This window comes from Uranotaenia lowii, chromosome 3 (assembly GCF_029784155.1).
Source record: "Uranotaenia lowii strain MFRU-FL chromosome 3, ASM2978415v1, whole genome shotgun sequence".
NCBI classification, from domain to species: domain Eukaryota; kingdom Metazoa; phylum Arthropoda; class Insecta; order Diptera; family Culicidae; genus Uranotaenia; species Uranotaenia lowii.
Genome location: NC_073693.1, coordinates 327809570 through 327834492, shown reverse-complemented (window position 1 = coordinate 327834492; position 24923 = coordinate 327809570). Strand labels below are relative to the sequence as shown.

At 40.4% G+C, this 24923-nt stretch overlaps 1 protein-coding gene across 3 annotated transcripts; it reads right to left on the bottom strand.

Annotated features, from left to right (window-relative positions):
- Nucleotides 1–4261: 4261 nt before the first annotated feature.
- On the bottom strand, nucleotides 4262–21719 carry LOC129751227 (uncharacterized). Of its 3 annotated transcripts, none has more exons than XM_055746595.1 (12): nucleotides 21558–21719; nucleotides 21013–21303; nucleotides 20672–20941; nucleotides 10713–11114; nucleotides 10544–10604; nucleotides 10411–10463; nucleotides 8920–9271; nucleotides 8457–8732; nucleotides 8108–8363; nucleotides 7332–8044; nucleotides 7131–7271; nucleotides 4262–6911 (listed from the first exon to the last, which is right to left on the bottom strand). In XM_055746595.1, the coding sequence occupies exons 1-12, from the start codon at nucleotides 21585–21587 to the stop codon at nucleotides 5572–5574; spliced, it is 4185 nt and encodes a 1394-aa protein (XP_055602570.1). In that variant the 5' UTR covers nucleotides 21588–21719; the 3' UTR covers nucleotides 4262–5571. The 3 variants fall into 3 exon arrangements, with proteins under 3 accessions (XP_055602570.1, XP_055602571.1, XP_055602572.1); XM_055746596.1 differs by having other exon boundaries at nucleotides 4262–6908; XM_055746597.1 differs by having other exon boundaries at nucleotides 10755–11114.
- Between the last annotated feature and the right edge of the window lie 3204 nt (nucleotides 21720–24923).

The window sequence follows — 24923 nt, the reverse complement described above, 5'->3', positions numbered from 1 at the left end:
GGAAGGAAACAGAAAAACAACCCGCAGCTGTTTTTGACATTCCCCTTTTCCCCTGCACATTAAAAAGAAGTTACTCAGCTTTACATTATTTTTAATGCACTTCACTAGTTTTCTGTTTGAACCAACCCCCTGGCAACTTGACGTTTCCTACACTGAACCTCGAAAATACCCAAACTTGAGAACTTTCCCCGCCAACCCGAATGAAACTCCCTCCCTACAGGTTTGGCTATTGGTGGCATAGCACAAAGTTAAGCTCTTAAAGGAGAACTCATCCCCCAAAATCTGATACCACAATAAAATGGAAATCAAAATAAAAAAAAATATCGCCAGATACAGGAATCACACCCATACCTGCAATGGCTTTGCGATTACCATCTCAGGATGCTAACCGCTCGACCACCGGAGAGTTGTTGAGAGAGGCAGCTACATCATCGTATAAGTGAGACTTTCTGCGAATGAAGCGGGAATAAAAGTTATCCCCCAAAAAAAACAGTTCTTCGCTTTGAACTTACCCCCCAAACCTAAATCCGCCAGGATGGAGGTAACAGAATCAGATGCGCTTACAACAAAACCCCCCAAAAAAACAGTTCTTCGCTTGAAGGACAAGTTTGGCTTATTGGCAAGCTGTGATTTTTTCACAAACTTAAGTTGTCAATCTTGAACTTAGGTTTGGCGGGTGGCAGTTCTCAAGTTTGGGTATTTTCGATTTTCAGTGCAAATCGAAAATCGAGCTACTTCACATGTCGGAAGGACCCATATTGAAATATGTTTTCTGTAACTGATTCAATTCCTGAAAAAAAGTTTTGAATTTGGAACTTTTTGCTACGTTTTATGTGAAGTGAATCTGTTTTCAAAAGTTTAGTCCAAGAAAACGAGTAGAGCGTTAATTTGTGTGTCCTACATAAGGTATAAAAGTTCTGGGACTGCTTTAAATAAATCACTGATATCCGGCAGTTTTTGGGACAAGTTTACCTTCCACCGAAACTGTTGAAGACACTCAAGCACAATAAATGTAAAATACAACATTACCGCATCAATCATTAAGTGATTGCCATAAACTGCGATGTATATGAACATTTTAAAATGACAAAACAATCACATTATAGCAGAACTTTTGCCATTTTATAGAAAAACTGTTCCTACACAATAAATAAATCGGTCGAATATTGAATAAGTTTAAACATTTCGGTTAAAACTTTTTTTTATTCATTCGAAAGTTATGAATTTGGCTGATTCGCACCACATTTAATAGTGTGCCCTTTCCATATGCATGACTCGAAAAGTATGTAAACAAGCGGCACACATGCGACACCTGCGATTTTGAAACAGACACACGAAACTCGACCGAACTGTCAAGTTGCCAGGGGGTTGGTTTGAACACACCACACGCTCTTTTATTTTAACTCAAAATTAAGTACGACCGTGGTTCAAAACATAGTTCAATTCTATGAACTTAAAGTTAAGTACCCTTTTTCCTCCTTGCGATTGATCAAAATGGAGTTCGAACTGCGAACTCAAAATTGATCCTTTTTTTTCCTTCGGCGAGGGAGCAAAGCTGAGTTCAACCTTATGAACTAAAAATTGAACTCTCTTTGTTGGACTGAAAACACTTAGCGAGTTCAGTTCGAGCCGGAACAGCAACCAACGAACACGTCGCAAAATTTGGTCGTTCCGGAACAATTACCGGAAGACTTGAATAAGGAAGGAACTTCATAATGGAATGCATGTTCACCGTGTCAGCATAAAATTCTGTCCGTCATTGTCATCATACGGTGAGCGGCTTGGAATGTCCGGAAACTTCCGGATGTTGTTTACTTCCCGTAGGAAGTAACATTCGGAAGTTTTCTTCGACCGGGAGTGTCAAAACTTTCCACCGCTCTGCAATTGCAATGCAATGTATCGGAACAGCAACATCCGGGTACAATAAATTTTAATCATCCTTTAATTCCCTGAAAATAATTAGCTACCCTCGAAAAAAAAAGATAAATTCAAGTTCGGCAGCCGAACTTAGTATTGAGTATGCCTATCAGAACTTAGTTTTGCTATTGCCCAGACAAACTCAAAGTTGAGGGATGCCACTGAAGTGCTGTTTTGAACCAAAACTACTTAATTTTGAGTTTAAAAAAAATAGCGTGCATCTCGAGATGAAAAATTTGAATGGGGGCCGTTCAAATATTACGTAACGCAATTTTCGATTGTTTTCGACCCCCCACCCCCATCTACGTAACACATTCGTATGCGTTATGTAATATTTGAATGGTCCCATGTAGAAATTCTTTCTTAAATTTAGAAAAAAATTTAGAAAAATAAATTTGATTTTTCACGAACTTAAGTTCGTGAAAAATCAAATTTATTTTTCTAAACAGTATCCGCACCAAACAGTGTTACATGAAACGGCATATGACTCATTTTTAGCAATGGTATGACTTTTTTTTTTTCTAAATTTCAACATGTTTTGGACATTAATAGGCAATAATAAGTGAGTAAAACTGAGTATAGTATAGGTATCGAATATCCAGGTACACTCTAAGCGGCTACAACCCAAAACCAAGTTGAGATGCCGCAAAATCGGATGAAACTGGCTCCCGACGAAAATAAGTTTAGAGGGGTTTTCCCAAACTTGAGAATCAAGCTCTTTCTCACACCCCAAAATCGAGAAAGCCATTCTGACGAGAAAACGATATTTATTTGATGTTCATAGCATTTAAAATGGACATATATTAATAAAAAAAGAAAACAAATGCGTTGTTTCAAGTTTTTTTTATTATGATTTGAAATAGTTTTTAACTCATTGTGTTTTAATGGTGTCTTATCTATAATTCCCAAGGTGAATTTTTTCGAACTCTGTAATGAGAATGGAAAACAAAGAAGAAGAAAAGTATTAGAATTAATGTGCAATTTAATGATCGAGTACAAAGGTACGTCATATTTATTGAGTTGTTAATGAAATTGATAATATTAAATATTGAAAATAATCTCCATTCAACTGCATGGTACAAATCTTCAGTTAAAAAATTATTCTACACTCACCTATAGCTTTTATATTTCTGTGGTATCCCCGTTCCATTTGTTGGTCCGTTGCTGCAACTTCCTCCAATCTTTTCCAAATTCCAACAATTGATGTAGCTGAAAATAAAAATAAATTGTTTTTATTTACACTATTTACTAATATAATGAATGTACCCAATGTTTTATAGCTTACCAATAATTTTTCACTCCTTTTTCAACCGAAAAAAAATAAGTTTTTGACAAAAGAAATCGGCATATCGACAAGAAACGCAACAAATTCCGAACGATAAATTTTTGGGGCAGTCAGTTCAAGCTGTGAACTTTTATTTTGGGGTGTTGACAGCAGCCCAAAATTAAGAACAGCAGCTAAACTTTGTTTTGATGCCCGGGCGTTCTTAATTTTGGGTTGTTTTTATTCTGAGTGTAATCCAAAATTCATTTATTAAGTGTGGATAACTATTTGAAAAGTTTCTCAAGAAATGCTTTTCCCAAAATTTTGACATCACGTTTTTCTAATACGATATCCCTTTGCGTCTAGGGCGCTACCTAGTGGCTAGTAGGACAAGCATCAATAGAGAATTGATTTTAAAACTGCCAGCGCTCCTTAAGTCGGGAAACGAACCAATGCTGGCCTTTTTTTAAATCGATCGGCTGGCTCTGCCAGCATATTCAGTATTGTGTGACGTCACGAGATGTCTCCGGTATTTAAACCGGTAAATATTCAAAAAGTTCAATGAAGCTGAAACTGGAACTGGTTTTTTAATGTGATTTCATAGGTGATTCACTTTTTTGGAATTTGGGTAAGCATTCTGTATGAAATTATGAATTTGATTGATAAAGCAATTCAGAAATAAGTTGAGGTTTTTGACGGACATAATTCCTTTCATTTCTCAGGTTTTATGACTTATGAAAGGGAGCCGTATTGCCGATTTAATTTAGAAAGAAACAGTTGGATCTAAATAGTGTTTATTTTCGGATTATTCTTGCTCGGCAAATTTTTTTTGTTGTGGATTTGGATTCCGTCAGAAATTTTTTTTATTAGAAATTTTCCCTGAAACATTTAATTCTTCATACAAAAAAAAATAAACGGAAATTTCTCATCTAATTATACAAGGTGGAACAATTAATGATTTTTTTACAATTTGAATTGAGTTAAACACTTCAACTCAGATAATATAAATAATTGGTAAAAAACAAAAAACAAGAGCTTTGTAGAATGTTGTCTCCTATTTAACGAAAAATAAAACAAGTCTTCTTGCTATTCAGCAATCACTCCATGATAACGTAAGTATTGTTTTATTGAATCAAATATTTCACTTAATGTATTCTATAGTTTACTGAATAATCATGCTTTTTTTATTTGGTTCATGATATTCTGCATTTTGCTTCAAAGTAGTTGAATATTTGAAAATGTATGTGCTGGGTGTTATCTAGATAGTCAAAATTTTAAATGTTGTATTCATATGTTGAGAAAAAAGGCTGCAAAATTTCTTCTCCAAGTGCAATGGTGATAAGCCTCGTGTTTTTTTTTTTAATTTTATCCCTGAAGTCAGGATAAAAAGCAGTGGGAAAATTTTGGGGCCTATACCATCAATAATGTAGTGCATTTCCATCATCGTATAATCATCATTTGCCTTTCTAGTACGATATTTTGTTTGCATGTTTCATTTTCTTCGGCGCTTTCTCGCTTTGCATGATTGTAATAATATTAATAGATAACAAAATCTAAAAAAAAGTTTCACAGTACCTTGCACAAGTCACTCAACTCGAGTGCAAGCGCTCATATGGTCGATTCTCCTCTCCGACGAACTGCTGATCCGGAACGTGCTGCTGCTCTCCGATGGTTTGAGTTTCACATATCACATCTACCTTCTATTATCGAGATCCGACAACCGAAGGTTAAGCGTGAATTTTGCTTTGCAACTAAATGATTCATATTTCTCTAGATTATTACTTAGCTTAAACAAACTTTGTTTTTGCTTCAGAATTATCATCTTAAAATTTATTTGATTCATTATACAAAAATAAAATCGATTACTTAACCAATCTCTGCTAGATTGTTTTTTTTTCTCTTTACGTTCGCAAAATCTAACAAATGATGAAATGCTTCTACGGAATTGAGTCACTTGTTAAAGTAAATATCACAGCCTTTTTTCTAATAGTTGATCTCCTTTTTTCATTAGTTATCTCTAATCTGCTACGACTTTTATATTATTCAGTTTATGATGTTGTTAAAAGTCTTCAAAAAAAACCTGGGAATCTCTGTTAAATTTTATAATTTTCATGCGCTGGGCCATTGTTTTAGCTTTTCCAAAAAAAAAAGATAGCCACCAATCAACAGAACCGACTTCGTGTTGAAAAACGTAGTATATAAATAAAAACAAAGAATCCTACTTATTTGATTATGATTGTTCGATATTTTCATGCCTGTAGCTTAGTTGAAAAAAAATATAATGGTTGGTATTCATTCGAGAATGAAAACTGGTGGTTTTGATTAAAAAAAAAAGTAGATAATGCTCAGTGACGTAACGAAATGATTACATACGGATGACGTAACTGCAATTAGGCTTCATCAACTGATGCAGATGCAGGTTCTTCCCCGGCAGGTGGTTCCGTGTTTACTGGGGTAGCCTCGAACGTCGGCTCTGCAACAGACGGAGCGACGATTTCTGGTTGTTGCTGCTCTTGCTGAATTACCGGTGGGGGTGGAGATGGTGAGTATAGTTGTGCCCGGCTAGGCTCTGGTGAATGTTGTTTGTGCACTACTTCCGGTTCGCGGAATTGCTGGGATGGAGGACTGTTATTCCGAATCGGTTCAGGTTCGGGTTCACGATGTTGTTCCGATGCTCCTCCAGATTCGTCGAATAATGGCGTACCTTGGCCACCGGAATTTTTGTTATCTCCGCGATTTTCTTGATGGGGTGCAGGCTCTGATTCCATAAACATATCTTCAGATTGGCCGAAATTTCTTTCAGGTCGAGCATATTTTTCAGGTTGTTCGAAGTTTTCTTCGGCTTGTGGAACGTGGGTAGTCTGTTGTGGGACTTCAGAATCCGTTTGTTGAAAATCTTCCGAATGTTTGTTACTTTGCTCTTGCTGAGAGAAAGCATCAGCATCTTGTGTCTCAATGTTGCCGCTATTTTTCCCGGCATCTGATTTGGCTTCCTGTGTAGGTTCATCTACTCGATCTTCGCGCCGTTCTTCATGTCGTTCTTCACGTCGTTCTTCATGTCTTTCTTCACGTCTTTCTTCACGTCTTTCTTCGCGTCTCTCTTCGCGTCTTTCCTCGCGTCTCTCCTCGCGCCTTTCTTCACGTTTCTCTTCACGTTTTTCTTCGCGCTTTTCTTCGTTTCTTGTTTCCTGTCGTCCGTCTAATTGTTCCTGTTGAGGTTGTTCTTGTTTGCGTTTAGGCGGTGCAGCGGGTACGTCATCCCAAATTTCATCATTGTCATCCCACCGAGAACCACCACCGCCTTGTCCACCACTATTGAGCTGTGGTTCATCCGGATTTTGATGACGGCCTTGCTGTTGTTCCTGTGGCTGATCATCTTGGCCACCAAAACTTCGGCGTTGATTACGTTGATCTGGTCTTTGATCGTTTCGTTGATCATTTCTCTGATCGTTACGGCGATCGTTCCTACCAAATCTACGACCTTCGTTGTCTCCGCCGCCGTTTCCGTCATTGTTATCTCGCCAATTGCCACGTCCTCCTCTACCACCGCGTTCATTGCGATCGTTCCAACGCCGGTTGTTGAAATTACCACCGTCTCCCCGATCGAAGAACTGCTGCTGGTCCCCGCCTTCATCACCACCTCCTCCACCTCCTTGTTCGTTATTGCCAAACATTCCACCACCCATGTTAAGGAGAGACATTATGTTCACCGGTTGTTGCATATCGCCTTCTTTTACACCAACATAACATTTGAAAGCAGGGATATTCAATGGAAAGAGAAAAGATAACATTAATCATTAATATAGGGTGCCAAAAAATTGGCGGCGGGTAATACAACTAGTAGACATTAAGATCTTTTTTTTTGTTACAGGCTGTATGAGTACTTAGCAAGAATCAGAAGAATGTTTTATGCTGCTAGTTGTTTTGTCACACAATTTTTTGTACTAACCCGGTCCACCGCGTCCGCCGCGATTCTGCATGAATCCACCGCGATTATTGAATCTTCCTCCACGTTGATTGTTATTGAACCTACCGCCCTGCTGGAAATTTCCACGACGACCAAAATCATCTCCGCCACGATTGTTGAAATCTGTCGGTAGAACAACGAAAGTTACACCGAATATAGGATCATTTTACTTGAACTACTCACCGTCGCCTCCTTCATTATTCATATTACGACCTCCTCTGAAATTTCTTCCGCCACCAAATGGTTGACCATCTGCTCCTTCTTCGCCACTACCTCCTCGTTGGCTGAAATCAGCTCCAGCTAACTCACGCAAACGATCTGAAAGAGGCCGATTGTCCCGACCTCCACCTTCATTACCTCCTCCACGGTTACGATCATTGCTTCCCCAGCGACTACTACGCTCACCTCGTTCGCCATTGCCATCGGGGCCATCACGGAAATTCCTCCGACCTCTTCCACCATCGCGTTCCTGATCTCTTCGATTGCCGCCACGATCGCCGTCATCCCTTCCACGACGTTCGAAATCGCCACGGTTGTCACCTCCACGTCTGCCACCATCTTCACGGTGATCGCGTCCAAATGGTGCCATTCCCGGAGCATTCGGTGGGATCAATGGCGGAGGGGGTTGATTAAAGAACGCCGGATTGGAGGGTGGCATTGGTGCTGCCCCGTGGCTTTGGTTTGAGTTGTCATCGTCCATATCGATATCCATATCATCACCGCCACCGGATTTCGGAGCTACGTGCGAAGGTGGGGGTGGCGGAAGTACTCCGAACCCAGCCATCGGTAGTGGTGGAGGATTAGTGAGTCCGCCAGCTGTAGCAGCCATCATGAGGTTCGGGGGTGGTACATTTATACCCATTCCCGGAACGATGGGCAGTCCCATCATCGGTAGTCTGCAAAGATAATAATTGTCTCAGATATAAACCTCTTCTTGGCTTCAATAATTTCAGCATTACCTTGGAACGACGCCTCCAACAGGGAACGTCATACCCATGGCTCCCATCAAGGCAGCCGTAGGTGGTGGCTGACTTGTGTCTACTCCGTACAGTGGGTTGACTATTCCGGTACCTTCCGAATGCTTCTTCTGGTTCCCGTTTGCCAATTTATCCTTCATCCACTGAGGCATGGTGTCTTCGTCGAACATGCCACCTTCTTCAAGTGATTCTAAATCGGTGTGTTCGTTCAGTTTACTCCACGGAATGTAGCTCACCCCTATTTGAATTGGATTTTTTTAAATCGAAAAAAAAAACATGAATTTGTTGAAGGAAGCTATTGCATTGATAAAAAAATTTGCTAGACACTAACCAAGATCGAGGTCCCAATAGTCTTTCCACTCCTTGCTCTTGGCACCTTTTGCAGTGGCCCACGAAATGGTAATGGCCCTTCCGTGCAGTTTATGACTCTTGAGGCTTTGCATGCTTTTGTACGCATCCTGTCGACGGTTCATCACGATAAACGCACAACCACGTGGCGAAATCAAATCAATACTGACGATATCGCCATATTTGCCAAAAGTATCGGATAGTTCTTCCTGCTGGACCAGTTTAGACAGATGTCCAACCCAAAGGGTGGTGCTGCACACTGTATAGCACAAAAAAATAGAACAAAACCAATACGCCCATTAGCAAAAAGCGCTCTCTTTCTCTCATCTCGATCTTCGTCTCATCAGAAACACGTTACAAAGTTCGGAATCTTCAACCACAACTCAAGTCCTTCATACTCTATCATTTCTTTCAAACCCAGTTACCCCCCGCCCGCACATTCTTACCACTAAGGTGTTCCTTCTTGATTTCCGGCAGTCCTCGCTTCTTGCGTTCCCGCTCACGTTCCTTATCCTGTTCCTTCTCCTTTTGGCTCTTGCCCCGATCACGATCTCTGTCGCGTGAAGACCGACGATCTCCACCCCGTCCACGGCCACGCGAATGGGATCGGCTTCGGCTGCGAGACCTGGACCGGCTGCGGCGACTGCGACCTCCACGATCTCGATCGCGGTCTCGCCTGGAATCTCTCGGTGATCGGGAACGACTCTTTCCACGGCGACGCGAAGTGCTGGTCGAAGATTTATATTGCTGCTCCCCGATAGTGCTGCGAGGCGACGAACTATGTGTGTCACTGATAACCTGTAGATGAAAAAGATTGAAAATGTATGAACCAAACCATTTCCCGACCAACGTTCACCGTCGGTTTGGGGATAATGGATATTTGTTGATAAATGTAGTTATTTGAACGACGCCTTCGAGTTTATTTTTGTTCTTTGCGAGCGACCGAGAAAGATTTCCCACTATGCAACGTGTTTCTGCTGAGATCGAGAGTAGAGAGATTGAATCATTTTGAAATTCCAGCAACGATTGTTTGTGTATTTTTGCGCATCAGTATTATAATCGAGAGAGAGAGATCATGACAAAACTTTTGGAAGAAAAAGTGAGGACTTACCGGTGGTGAAGAATCAAGTTACAACTCGCAACTTATTCTTGGATGCTAACGGGGGGAAACCGTTTACAAACGATGATCTCGATGGATTGCAACATGAGTCTACTTACTGGTTTGTGTGCAATACTTCAGTCGATTTATAGTATATTGAGATATATGTTTAAAATGAATATAACTACTTTCGTAAATATTTGACATTTTGCGTCTAGAAGACATACGGTACTTGTGAAATATGAATGTTGTTTCGTTGGGTCCATTAAGCATGAAGTTATTGCGTTCGGTAAAGTAAGTTGAAAAATAACATACTCAAGTTAAGTTTACTGCTTTTGACAAAAACAAGTCGAGAAAGAAATACAATTCTAAACTCTACTGGGATAATGATGATTACTTATAGTTTTCCATTCTACAGTTAGAGCTCATATTTTTTTAAAGGATTATTCATTATGAGTTCGGAACAACAGCTCAACTATGTACTTCAGACAACAAACCAACAGTCAATGCAGTTAAATTTACTGACAAACTTCCATGATTCACAGTCGATTTTCGATAGAAATGTTTGGATAAGGTCCCACTATTGATCCTCCCTCTTTCCTGAACAATATTTATAGTTGAACCCCCTTTTTTAGATGAACAGCAATTTGTCATTTCATCATCGCAGTGCTATCCATTTTTGCTCATTTTGAGAAAATTTAACGAAGACGAATAAAGGTCAAAAAACTCTCCTTCAGATTATGGTTACGGAAAATACACAAACAAATCGCACCTTCAATTGAAAAATCTACAGCGATGCAGCCAAAGAACAAAAATTATCGTTCGAAATGCAAATTACCTCGGTCACGATGTCGAAATCATTGCCATCGCTTTCCTTTGATGCCGGAAGACCTATAATGGTAAAATTAAAATAAATAGTAGATTAGAAAATTCCCTAATCGAATCGGTTTGCTAGCATAATTTGAACTCACCGGCAGTCATATCCATCGGTGGTTGCCGGCTCAGATCGCACTCGTTGGCAAAGGGTAGCTTCTATGAATGAAATCGAAAAAATGATAAAAGGAACAAAAATAAAGCAAAAAGAAAAAGAGAGAAACAAAAACACTCAATTAGCACACAAGCGACACACAGAACGCTTACATGGTAGCCGCCGTCGTGGGCACCACCACCAATAGTAGGCACCTTGAGAACGCTGGCCAGATGTTTCTCGAACTTTTCCTCCTTCATCTGCATCTCCGACAGCTTGCTTTGCTTTTCCTCCATCTCGTGCTGCTTCAGCTTCTGCAGGTTCTGCAGCTGTTTGAGTACGTTCGGATCCGACAGGATCTGGGCAAGATTGTTCCCATCCGGTAATGTGGTAGACGGAACGGATGGCGAGTTTTTGTCCTCATCGTCATCGCTTCCATAATCGAAGTCCAGCAGCTTCTTATTGAACTTCACCTGATCCTTGCCGCTTCCGCCCAGGGAACTATCGCTGGTTTGCCGCATCAGCAGCTGTTGGATCTGCTGCAGCTGACGGAGCACGTTGGGATGCAATGGTTTCTGGAATGGAGTTGGCGAGGAAGATTGATTTAAGTAAAACGTGAGTTAGTGTGTTGGTCGATTCTTGAGGTTCATGTCTCAATCTTCGCAGATTTTATCGTCGTTTTATTATAATATCCTTATTCAATGATATGTATGAAACAACTGAAGATTGCTATGAAAAACGCAATCGCCTCATGTCTCTGATCGCATGTCTGAAGTCTTAAATCCGTTTATAAAAAAAGCCAGTGAACGTTGTTACCATAACTACCTAGGTCGCATACAACTTAACTCCCGTATTGCTCAAAATCGTTTTGGAAACGAGTAAATAGTCAGCGGAAAGAACCTGGTAAACCTTCTAAATTTACACGGACATCACTACGGCATTTGACTCAGTAAATAACTTTATTTTATTTTACCTGCGCCTGGATCAGATGCTACTTAACTAATCGTCGTCTTGCTGTTAAAATCGAATCCTCAGAATTTCCAGATTTCGTTTCGACAGGTGTACCACAAGGAAATAATCTGGACCCTTTATTGTTCACCCTGTTCCGTAATGATATCAACATGCTGGTTGTTGGATGCGGAGTACTCATGTAAGCGGACGATTTGAAATTTTTTTTTGACCGTTAACAGCTTGGCAGATTGTCAGATCACATTTAAGCGCTACGCTTGAAAAGGCTATCCGAATGCTGGGATTTGTCATACGTCTAAGTAAAAAATTTACAGATCCTGTTTGCCTACGAGCTCTGTATTGCTGCCTGGTCCATTCAATATTAAAATCTGCTAATCTGGCGTGGTGGCCATTTGAAGTTACATGGGTAGCGCGTTTCGAAGCGTTCCAACGGAAATTCGTTCGTAATGCTCTGCGTGATCTACCGTGGGATAATCCTCGAAACCTGCCACCTTATGCACAACGTTGCGTTTTGCTTGGCCTTCACACCCTGTCGGATCGCCATTTCATCGGTCAATCACTATTTGTGGCGAAAATTCTCAGAAACGAAATCGACTGCTTTTGGATACCCTCTCTCTTTATGCCCCAGAAAGAGCTCTGCGAAATCGTGACTGGCTTCCACAGGAATCGAGAAATACACGCTACTGCAGCAACGACCCTTTACGTTCCGCAAAAATTAGCTTCTTACAGCATTATGCTTTTTTGGCTTTAATGTCTCAACTGCAACAATTAAACGCTTGATCGAATCTAACATAAGTGACCAGTTAAGAAACAACTAGTTAAATAGAAAACTCTGAATGTACGTTTAGATAGACCTAAACAGTCTCGTTTGAACTACGGTACGTTGCACATCGTGTGTGTGAGCTGAATCGAAATCTAATTTATTTTTCTTCTCTCCTTCCACACGCTATTGTCGAGCGGTGCAATGACCCACAACGATACACCAAGGTCATCGAAAAATGAAGTTCGAGTGCGGAAATATCACGAAAATTATGCTGGGCCATATCTCGTTATGGCTGAAACAAATGTCGGAAATATATCTGCTGCGAAGATTGCTAAAAGTCTGGTGAAGAAATTTGGTGACGATTTTATACGTGCTATGCCGGTTTCTAAAACCAAAATGAAAATTTTGATGCGATCGAGGGATGCTGCTAATGAAATAGCAGGCATCGGTACCTCAAATGAAGTGCGTTTTTTTATCCCCCAACGGCTGGTGGAGTGCCTTGGGGTAGCCTATATTGAGCCGGATATTTGTGATGAAGAATTGAAGTTTGCTAATGCGTACGATAAACGCAAGTCGAATCAAGTTGATAACCCGGAGATAGTTCATGCTCGTCGTGTGCTTAGAAAATTAGCTGATGATAAAGAGGAAGCCCTGTTTACGGTGATTTTTACTTTCGCTGGGCAGAGTTTACCTACTCACATCGAGTTGAATAGAGTGCTTTATTCTGTTAAGCAGTACATTTATCCTGTCCGCCAGTGTGGTAACTGCTGGCGCTTGGGACATGATAAAAAAGGATGCAAGAGTGCTAAACGCTGTAACCAATGCTTGGAGCAAGTGGGCGGCGAAGATCATGCATGTGAAAATAGTGAGCCCCAGTGCGTTAACTGTTTGGGCTCCCATCGGGCCAATGATCACAAGCTTTGTCCGAAAATAATTCAAAAAAAGAAAACCGATAAAGAGCGGCGCGACACTTTTTCACAAGGACGTGTCGATTGGTTTTGTGGAACAACTTCAAATGAATCATCAAACTCACTAACTATCATCTCCCAACCAACAACAAAATCCACCGTGGCAGTTGCTTGCCAAACAAGTAATGTTGACAAGAATGGGTCTAATCCTTCCAGCAAACGTCGTCATAATGTCGATTCGGACGATGAGCTTCCCCAACTTGAAGTTAACATTTCTGACGGGGTTTGCGATTCGATCCGATCGACGATTGAATCTACTGAGGTCATCGATATCGTTGCAGAGGCTCTGGAAGTTCCTGAGGAAGATGTTGAAACTCGACAAAAAATTCAACAAATGGTTTTGGAGAGAATTTCGGATGTTGTAAGTGATAAAATGAAAGGATATTTTGCTAATCTCAGATTATGAAAAACACCACACCGAGCACTTTAACAGCCACCGTTCCTCTGCAATGTCTACAATGGAATTGTAGAGGGATAAATAGTAAACGCTCATCTTTAATCCAGCTCATAAATACACACAATATCAATATTTCGCTTTTGAGTGAAACACATCTCGACAATCACACAAACTTTAGTCTACCGCAGCACACCATTTTTCGTAAAGATCACAGACGAAACTCGATGGGCGTAGCCATCGCGATTCGTTCAGAACTGAATCCCGTAGCATTTCCTATTGCACTGTCAGCGGATATTCAAGCCGTTGCCTGCCAGATCAAATACATCTCCGGGTTGATCACTATTGTATCTGTGTACATACACCCGCAAGCCAACATATCGCAGACTCAGTTTGATAATTTTTTATCAACCGTTCCGAAACCGTGCATCATTGGAGGAGACTTTAACGCAAAACATCACCTATGGGGAAGCGATCATGGAAACACACGTGGAGACCGTCTTCATCAAGCCATCGAAACATCTCATCTCGTCATTCTCAACAATGGTCAGCCAACTAGGTTTGATGTAAACCGGTCGTGGGGCGCAATTGATATCACGCTGGTTTCTTCGAGCCTTAGTTTGTGCTTCGACTGGGAGGTTTTGGATTCACCAAATGGAAGCGATCATTTTCCGATAGTTTTTCATTCGAGTACTACATGCGCGATGAAATTCTACTCTGGAATCAATGTTCGGAAAATCGACTGGGAACGTTTTACCGGAAGCCTCGAGGAATCATTCGTCGAAAATGGAGAACCGGATAGCTTTGATGTCTTCTTTGAGCTGATTTGGCAAGCACTGCGCAGATCCTGTCCATCAGTAAACTCGAACCACACTCGCCGAATACCGCAACCCTATTGGGACGAAGAGCTAACAGAAGCGAAGAAAGCCACCAGAGTTGCTTTCCGCGCTTGGAAACGAGAGCTGTCAACCGAAGCTTACGAAGGGTACGCTAATACAGAACGAAGGTTCAGAAATTTGGTACGCGAGAAGAAGAGGAAAAGTTGGCAACATTTTTGTGATAGTTGTGATAGTTCTACGTCCCTCACAACCTTATGGAGGATGGCTAGAAGATTCAAAGGGCGCGGAGAGCCATCAAAAAACCTTAGAATTTCGGACAATTTGGCCAACGATGTTTTGGACAAGTTGGCTCCCTCATCTGCCAAAAATCCACCCCCGGCTTTTCTACAATGTTCGTGTTGCCCTCAAACTGGTTTACCATTCTCAGTATCGGATATTCAAGCAGTTTTAAAAATCGGTAAAGATTCGGCTCCTGGTTTGGATGGTGTTCCATATTCCGTCATAAATCATCTCCCATGGGCGGCGCTTAGTCAGTTGCGAAAAATCTATTGCCAAATTTTTGCTTCAGGAAGAATTCCGGAAAGCTGGAAAACCTTTAAAATTGTACCGATTCCTAAAAGTGGTCATGATCCGATTTCTCCTTCTGCTGTTCGCCCAATCGCGTTAGCTTCATGTTTTCGCAAAGTGTATGAACTCATAATCAAAGATCGACTAGAACATTTCATCGAAAACAACAACTTATTCCCTTCAGCTATCAACGGTTTTAGGAAAGGACGAGGAACAATGGATGCGTTGTTTCCCCTGATTAATGAAGCTTCTTTAGCTTTGAAAAGAAGAGAACATGTGGTGATATGTAGCCTCGATATCAAAGCCGCCTACGACAACGTGGAAATTAATGTTCTGGTCCGCGAATTACGCTCATTAACAGTCCCTGAATGCCTAGTAAGAAGTATCTTCCATCTTTTTGAAGAAAGGAATTTGTGCATTTCAAATGGATTAGATTCAATATCTAGGACAACGTGGAAAGGCCTTCCTCAGGGATCTCCACTAAGTCCGTTATGCTTTAATGTTGTGATCAGTGGATTGATCAACAGTGTCCCTCCTGATGTGATAACCGTAAATTACGCCGATGACACAACAATTGCTGTAAGAGGAACCTCGCTGGAGCATAGTTGCGAATCTCTCCAAAGGGCAGTGGATATAGTTGTGGAAAATATTTTCGACCTTGGGTTAGAACTTTCGCCCACGAAATGTAAGTGCCTTCTGATCTCGACACAACAATGCGATAATCCCCCAGAAATAAATATCGGCGGTTGCACTTTGGAATACGTCAGATCCCTGAGGTTACTCGGCATGTACCTCACACGAAATCTGTCGTGGTCGTGTCATATTAGAGAGGTACAAAAACGTACGGCTCCGTATTGTAACTTTCTACGAAGCATATCGGGCCAGTCATGGGGAGCACATCCAGCAGCAATGTTAGCTATTTTCAAGTCATGTGTGAGATCAATATTGGAATACGGTTCCATATTTATGACGGAGTTAACACAAAAAGAAGCCATCGTTTTGGATAGACTACAATGGGCAGGAATTCGAATCTGTTTGGGCTCCACAAAAACCACCCACACAGGTTCACTCGAAGTGATGGCTGGTATTATTCCGCTGCAACAAAGAAGAGAACTTGCTGTCATGCGTTTTGTAAATAAAAGAGCGTCACTTTCTTCTTGGCATGGTCAATACTCCAGACCGATCTTGGAAGGTGGCTTAGTGGCTACGGGAATACACCGCGCCATAAGAATGCTTAACGAATTTATTCCACTTGAACAGCCTCTAAATAATCTCCCATGCTACATGGTCAACCGTGAAGTTGTAAGAACAATAATATCCATTGATCTCACTGTTAAACGGTTATGTTCAGAACACCAGAACTCATCGGCAGCTGATTTGGTTTCAAACTATCTCTTGGAAGTGTATGCCAACGCGAAAATCTTGGCAACTGACGGGTCGAAAGATATACACGGCACAGGTTATGCTGTGGTAAATAGTTTTGGAGCGCCTGCAGAAGGGATCAAACTCGACAGTAAAGCATCAGTTTATATGGCAGAGCTTCTAGCAATCAGGCATGCTGCGAAAATGATCGTAAGCCTTCCTGTTGCTCAGTATATTATTCTAACCGATAGTTTGAGTTGTCTCACGAGCCTTCAAAAAATCAACATCAATCAAAAATATCCCGTTGCTTGGTACGATATAAAAGCTTCCATTCTTGAAGGACAAAGAATGGGGCACGAGATCCATCTGATATGGGTTCCGTCTCACAGAGGTATTCCAATGAACGAGTTGGCAGATCAAGAGGCGAAAAGTGCGTGCATCAATGGTGGTACAGCAGATTATATTTTAACATCATTCGACATCCAGTTTCCGATTCGGCGTACAACAGTGCACAAATGGCAAGCAAAGTGGAATGCAGGAACTAAAGGACGTTTCTGTCACAGCATCATCTCTAACGTTTCGCTCCAACCATGGTTTAGTAGCTTGGATCTCAACCGCAGACAAATTGTAATCCTTTCCAAATTAATATCAAATCATTCACGGCTCCCTGCTCATCTGACTAGAAATGGTATCCTATTGGACGCGACGTGCAGTTGTGGCGAATCCATCGCAGATCCTGATCACATTATCTTCGCATGCAGCAGATTTGAAAATCTTCGTAGACCTATTTGGCGAATTTTAATGAAAAAAGGAATTCCACCCGATATTCATTTGATACTAAAAAAGAAAGACATTGAATTATATAAAACGATAGCTAATTTTGTAATTGAATGTAAAATAGACATGTAAGTAGAAGAGTAATTAACACTTGGCCGGTTATGTTATAGAGGTAAAGCCAATAAAAAAAATTAAAAAAAAAAAAAAAAAAAAAAAGATAGACCTAAACTTAAGTAAACCATTGGTCAGACGGTCTTTTTTATACACAATAAACATGTTTCTGGATGACATTACGGCGAACTCTGATCGTAGAATCTGCGATCTCTTCGAACCATGAAATTGCCATCGCAAACCTCGAACGCTTCTGTCTACTTGGCTGGTCCCGCAGTTAGTTAACTGGTTGTAAATTGATTTTTCGAACCTGCCACCTCTGGTGTGCCCCAAGGTAGCATTCTAGGACCAATTATTTTCCTAAATCATTTCAACGACGTGTTGTCATTCCTCGACAGCCCCAAACAACCCCGACGACATAAATTGTCAATTCAACCTCTTCGCTGGTGCGACATTAACTGTCTGCCATTAAACCAATCTGATCGATGGGGGTTGAAAATGCTCGAAAATTGTGTTACGCAATATTTGAACGGCCCCAAAACGGATTCTCCACCGAAGAAAACGAATGATACACAACACACTAATTGCTCTTCCTCAGATCCATAAAAGGATGTTAATAAAATGAATGCGTTTCGTGTTCGTCTACGGTCGTTTAAGTGCGATTGGTGAATGCTTGACTTTGAAAATTCTTTTAGCTTCACACGACTGCGGAATGAGAGTCCGTCACACCCATTTGAGGAACAGTCAAACGAGTGTGACGTCTCCACAGTCACAGCTCCATGCCTCATGACGATGACGGATCGCAACGCTGGACGTGAGACATGAGACATTGAAAAGACATGAAACATGAGACCTGAGATCTGAGACCTAAGATCTGAAACCTGGGATCTGAGACATGAAACCTGAGACATGAGACGTGAGAAGTGAGCCATAAGGAGTGAAATGAGGAGTGAAAAGTGAGACGTGACAAGTTAGAAGTGAGAAGTAAGAAATGAGCCGTTCGAATTATTAAAAAAAAATGAGCTGTGAGAAGTAAGACGTTAGACGTGAGCCGTAAAAAGTTAGAAGTGAGATGTGAAAAGTAATTTTTTTAAATTTTCAAGTCTGACTTCTAACATTTCATAGCTCACTCCTCACGTCTTATGTCTAATATCTTACTTCTCACGTCCCACTTCTACATTCTCAAGGCTCTTCTCACTTCTCACGTCTACCTTCGCACTTCTTACGACTGATTTCTCACTGCTCACGGCTCACATCTCACGTCTCACGTATCCGTCTAACTTTTCACGGATCACTTCTCAGTTTTCTGGTCTCAGGTCTCAGGTCTGAGGACTCAGGTCTCAGGTTTCGAGTCTCAGGTCTTAGGACTCAGGGTTCGAGTATAAGATCTCAGGTCTCATGTCTCATTTCTCAAGTCTCAAGTTTTAGGTCTTAGGTCTCAGGTCTCAAATGCCAGGTCTTAGGTCTCAGGTCTTAGGTCTCGTGTCTCATGTTTAATGTCTCACGTCTCATATCTCATGGCTCAAGTCTTATGTCTTAGGTCTCAGATCTCAAGTCTCAGGTCTCAGGATTCATATCGCATGTCTCATGTTTCAGGTTTCATGTCTCAGGTCTCAAGTCGCAATTCTTATGTCTCAGGTCTCAAGTTCCAAGTCTAAGGGCTCAGGTCTCTGGTCTCAGATCTCTCATGTCTAATGTCTCATATCTCATGTTTCAGATCTCAGTTCTCAAGTGTCAGGTTTCAGATCACAAGTCGCAGGTCTCAGGTCTCAGATTATATATTTCATGGAGGCTTATTCTGCGATTCGAGTGACGCGACTCACGAAACTTCACTTCTTCGTCCTGACTCCAGAAAATGCTCCAGAAAAGAAATTTGTGTTTCGATGCGTTGAATATGAAGGCCAATAAAAGCTCATCCGAACAAAAATTTCGAGGCTAGAGAGGCTATTTATGCCAGCAAAACGATATGAAATTCCGTGAGTCACGTCATTCGAGTCGCAGAATAAGCACCATTATCTCAACTTTTAAAACAGGTCCCCCGGTCCCAACATCATAAGTTTTTTTACACAATTTTCGTGAATCACCAAGGTTTTTTATGCGGTTTTCAGGAATTAATATGGTTGTTTTTACGCGGTTTTCAGGAATTAACACGGTTTTTTTACGCGGTACGTATACCATCGTAGAAAAAAACTTTACTGTAGTCCATTAAAATGTGTGAAGGTTATTTTATTTTATTTGAAATTTAATTTTTTTTCAGTATGATTTTGGAAATTATATGAAAAACTACACTTCAGAATAAAAAAGCATTGACAAAAAAAAATTTCTACTCATTCCTGCAATCGACTTTATAACCATTTTAAATCGATGGCAAAAAATTATTTTTTTTTAGCTTCAAAATATTTGAGTTTCCATACCAAGGGTACTAATTTCCTATAAAATCACCCTTTCCCTAGTTCGTCTAGTGAAAAACAGTTGGCGCTGCATGTCTAACAACTTTATTGTAAACCAAGCGTTACCGGTAGATGGGCTATCGTGCACCAGATGTCACCCCAGTTGCAAAAAAGGCTGTCCGTTCGAAAGTAGAGTGGTTCACCACATTCCTTAATTAAAAAAATGGAACCAGAAAAAATGTTTAAACTGAGAGCATCTGTATTCGTGGTCTATTCTTGGGTCTAATTTATACAAAAATTGAACCAAAGAAATTAGATCCGATCCAATGAAAAAACTGGCAACTGTACTCATGTTCCATTAACTGTCAAACGGTTTAGAACTGCGACAAATTGGATCCAAATCACATCAGTTTTGGATCAATCCTTATACCAGCTCTAAAAAAAGTTGAGTTTAAGCTGGTATAATGGATCACCAGTGCGGTTGCTCGGTTCGGAATTTGGGTCTAAACCGGCTGTTTGGACCACGGATACAGGTGCTCTGACAATTCGATTCTATAATATTGAACGAATTGTTTAAACTAAAAAAATCTCTTAAGATACTTTGATGACTAAGAACATCGAATTTTCTTGTATTTATAAAATGAATTGAAATTCCATGTTTTTTTACAAGTTTAATATGTTTTGATGTTAATAGTAAAAATTCACTTAAGAGATCGGACATAGATCAAACTGACACTAAATCCTTACTTTTGGATTCAGTGTCCTATGTTTTGAAATCTTTATATGTAATGAAATTCTTCTCAGACTTTTGAATTTTTCATTAGAAGCTGTTTGATACTTGAACAAAATATTATAAAGAATAAACCGATGAAACTGACAATAATGGGTGCATCATAGACGCAATTCAGAATGGATAACTTTTTCGTTATCTTTTTATCGTTTTACATACTGATAAGATAAGATAGATAATTAAGTTCACATTCAAAACTCACCGTATCTGATTGCTGCGTAGAACTGCCATGATCGTCCAGCGGTCCTGGAGAATCGTGCGACAGGGCCGATGTATTCATACCGTTGGATCCACCGGATTGATCCGCAGCACCACTAGAACTTCCACCTGCCGCACCACCAGCAGCCATCGAAGCATTGTACTGCTGGTGCAGCGGATGTTCCGGATTGGCAAGATCAAACAGGGGTTGAATCACTTCCGGCGCAAAGACCATATTCTTTTGCCACAAATTCAGCACCCGTATAATTTTGCTCTGTATTGTAGATAAAAAAAAACCTTCATTAGTGTCAACTTCCGGAATTCAGATTAAACTACAGATTTTACCTTATCCTCCGGTGGGCAACGAAACAAGTGTGCAAAAGTTTGCTCCATATTCCGGGCAAACCGAGGCGCAAAGACATCCTTCTCCGGGCCGAACTGATGCCGCGATTGCCGCACAATCGAATCGATAACGTACAGACCGGGAATCTTGTATTCGGATTTGCACTTGCTGATAAACTTTTCTACGCTCTGTACGACGTGTTTGTAGAATTTGATGGCCTTCATGGCGCTCCTGGTAATCGAGGCCATCTTTGCCTTGGAGATCGGCGGCTTTGCTTCGTAAAGCCCCGAAAGCTGCAAAAAATCGAGGAGACATTTTAGAACACTTTTAACACAGCAACATCCCGGAATGGACCGGGAAACTTTCTCCCCCAACTCTGTTTTATGTAATTTTCTTCGTTAGCACCACTACACAATAGGCTTTGCGAATACGAGGAGCACCCATTTTAATGCTTCCTTGTCCGTACTTCTAATTTGAGGTCACCACCGTCAAAGCTCAATGCCATGTCGTCACGAGTGGAAAATTTGCAAAACTTCCCCAAGCTCACCTCCTGGTTAAAAACACGAACCGTTTCCATTCTTCACTTGTTACTACTAACTTTAGTGCACTATTAGAATCTATTTAGTACCATTTACTGGTACATTTCACCGCAAAATTGCAAAAATCCGTAGACACCGTACGGCTTTGTCACAGATTTCACACACGCACACGAACCTTTTTCAACCGACCAAAATGGCTGCCGCTATCTCGGTTCGTCGATTTATACCGTTTTTTACTCGACCGAACTGTCAAATGCGCCGTTTTCGTCGATTGGGTCAACTGATCGAAGCTAAATATACACGCTCCTTTTTTCAAACAAAATATTTAATTGTTTCGGTTCAAAACAGCACTTCGTGGACAGTTCTCAACTTTGAGTTTGCAGTTCGAACTGCGTTTTGAATTATTGCAATTAGAGAGGAAAAATGGAACACAACTTAAAGTTCATAGAATCGAACTATGTTTTGAATTTCGGTCAAACTGAACTTTGGTATACCATGCCAAAAAAGAAGAGTGTGTGTTCAATGGAGTTTAATCGAAACTAGTGAAACCCGATTGACATTGATCAGCTGTTTTTCAGGTGTTCTTCCGATTGACCTTGAACAGCTTCCTTGCATAACTTTCCTTTGGACAAAATGATTTCAAACCGGACCCTAAATATATAGTCCTATTTTGTGTTGGTAGTGCTCGTGGCGCCATAAGTTTTCAATTTAGGGAACCTTGAAAACGATCCTGTTTTTCGGCTGGCTGCCAGGTTTGTGTACTTGAAGTTTTGAAGGTTATTTCCCCCGTCTCATCCGTGTACAAAAAACAAACTTATTCGACCGAATAAAATGGTGTTTCTGAAGGCGCCCGGTTATAGTCCTATTTGCCGCTGATAGTGTTGGTGATATTATCCCGCATAAAACAGTATTATACAATAACGATTTCCATTATCTTCTTCCTAAGACGCACGAAAGATTAGCTTTATAGTTTTGGATTATTAATGTACGATTAAGGTAGTCTTTTTTCCATGAAATGGAATCGTTTGGACGCACTTTACGATACAGCGAACGGGTCGTTAAGTAGAGTAACCATTCATTTTTTTTTGCTTTTTTCTACTCGTTCTGAAGCGAGTTGGATCATACGTGGAATCTTTAGTGAATGATCGTCTCATAAGAAAAAGAACGATACATCATATCTTGTTGTATTGATAAAAAGATAAAAATTAATATCCAAAATAAGCTTTATACACTTTTATTTTTCATATTATTTTACACTCACTAAACTTTTACTAAACAATTATCACCTTTTTTAAATAAAAATCCTTTAATATGCGATGATTGCGTGTGCTACTGCTCCTGATGTTTATACGGTGGCGGAGAGGTAGATAAACCGGATTGTTGGATTGTCCACATTGTAACTTTTTCCACCTATGGGTCCGCGAACGTCTTCCTCCTCTGAGCTTTTGCCGGTTTTGTCTTGAGGTCACCTGCAGCCGTGGTTCCATCGTCTTCGCCTGAAATTGCAAGCATTCTCCAGATGTTCACCGTTTCGCCTTCTAAATGTTCCATAAGCTGTGCTTGGTCTGAATTCAGCTTGCCACAGCTTCCGATATTCCTTCTTTGCCGAATTCTATTGGTTGGAGAGAATGGATTCAACTAATATATTTCCCTCTAAATAAAAAGATTTTTATTTTACCTTCATCACTTGCACCTGTCGTCATCCCCGGCGGCTTCCGCGTAGTCTTCGGAGTTTCCGTACGCTACCTCCCACAATTCCGGAACAGGAAAAAAATTGGTTTAAATGTGGTCATGTTTGTTGACGTAACAGCAGAAAATACGATGCGCGTTGCAAAAAAAATCTTTTATTTCCAAAATGATTAATCTCATCTTTCCTGAATATTTTTTTATCATTTCGACGTGTTGCAAAAATAATCAATTTCCTTAAAGAAGTATTAACCGTATCTTTCCGAAATGATATTTTATCCATATTAGCGAAGGCACATTTAGCCAAAACACAATGTGAAACGTTACTATTCAAGTAATCAGAACGAAATAATACTTAAGATTCAGCGTATCATATTTGATTATGCGGGATGCTGGTTGTTTCACCAACACTTTTTAGTTTTGGGACAATCAACCTCAAAAACGACCATGTTTGTCGACCGTCTGTCCGTTTTTTGTACCGAGAGTTTTGGAGGTTAATTGTCCCGTCTCATCTGTACACGCTCAGCAAATGTGCGTAAGAAATGTCAAAAACAACTCTATAGTTCTTTCACCAGAGAATATGCCGGACGACTTCAGAAACAATCGATCCGTTTCCAGGTTTCCACACGCAAATCAGTTCATTTTGAAAAAAAAATGACGGCAATAAATTTTTACGCCAGCTTATTTTGACTGACAGATTTTCATTATTTTCATTTTGGCACTAATCGGTCCGGTTGCAAAAATCTTTCAGGTCTGGCTAAAACAGTGTTGTTTGTTTTTTTTTTTATTGAAATGAAACATTCATTTATTAAAGGGTATATATTTTTATTGTCAGCAACCCGTGAATATTCACAGTTTTAAAAATATGTAGTTCACCAATACTAGGGGCTCAGTGGAATAAAATAAACTTATAACTCTAAATTTGAGAGTTATGGACGGAAAAAAGTTTTGTCTGCATCGAACGCGGTTTAGCGTTGTCATTGAAACACTGAAAAAAACTTAATGGTTAACGGGGTTAACGGGGCCTGTTATTTCCGATGATTAAACATGATTTTCTCGGTGTATAAAAGAAAGCTAGCACCACCAAGTGGACAGTAGCGCAATTATAATAAAGTTGACCTAAAAGTCGGTAGAAAACGATGCTGGTGCCCCCGGTACAAATATTTGAAAAAGATGCAAAAGTCTCAATCGTATGGGAAATTTTTTTAAAATAATTACCAAATATAACTGACCTGAGTCAATGAGAACAGTAACTGTATAACTGTTAAACTTTTTTCAAACCTCATTTAAGAACATCATAATCAAATATTGTGTCAACAAAAAGCAGTTTCTGCATTAAATTTCAGCATTCTGAAATATTTAGAAATGTTTTATACAACCGTTTCAAATGTAGTTCTCTAGTCTCACCGTCATTAACGAATTCGATTTCAATGGAAAATGGCGACGTATTGATTCAGTGGTGTCTGGAGAAGTTGGTCAAATAATTTCAGGATTTAATCGATTGGCGCAAGTTGTTCCGGTGATTTTCGCGTTCACGAAGGTACGATCTTGGTTCCGGTTCCGGGTTTGTACGAAATCTGCCTGCTCCTGGTTCTGGCAGTCCGTGTGAATTCAATTTTCAGTCGGATCACGTCGTAAGTGTCGTCGAGCATACGAACGAAATGGCTACTGTGTTTGCCAAATCAAGT

Excerpts from the sequence above, each read along its gene's own strand:
- LOC129751227 (XM_055746595.1), bottom strand. The coding sequence starts at position 21,587 with ATGGAAACGGTTCGTGTTTTTAACCAGGAG. Across the intron at positions 8,733-8,919 it reads CAAGAAGGAACACCTTAGTG|TGTGCAGCACCACCCTTTGG; the intron begins GTAAGAATGTGC and ends TGTGCTATACAG. Across the intron at positions 8,364-8,456 it reads CTATTGGGACCTCGATCTTG|GGGTGAGCTACATTCCGTGG; the intron begins GTTAGTGTCTAG and ends CAATTCAAATAG.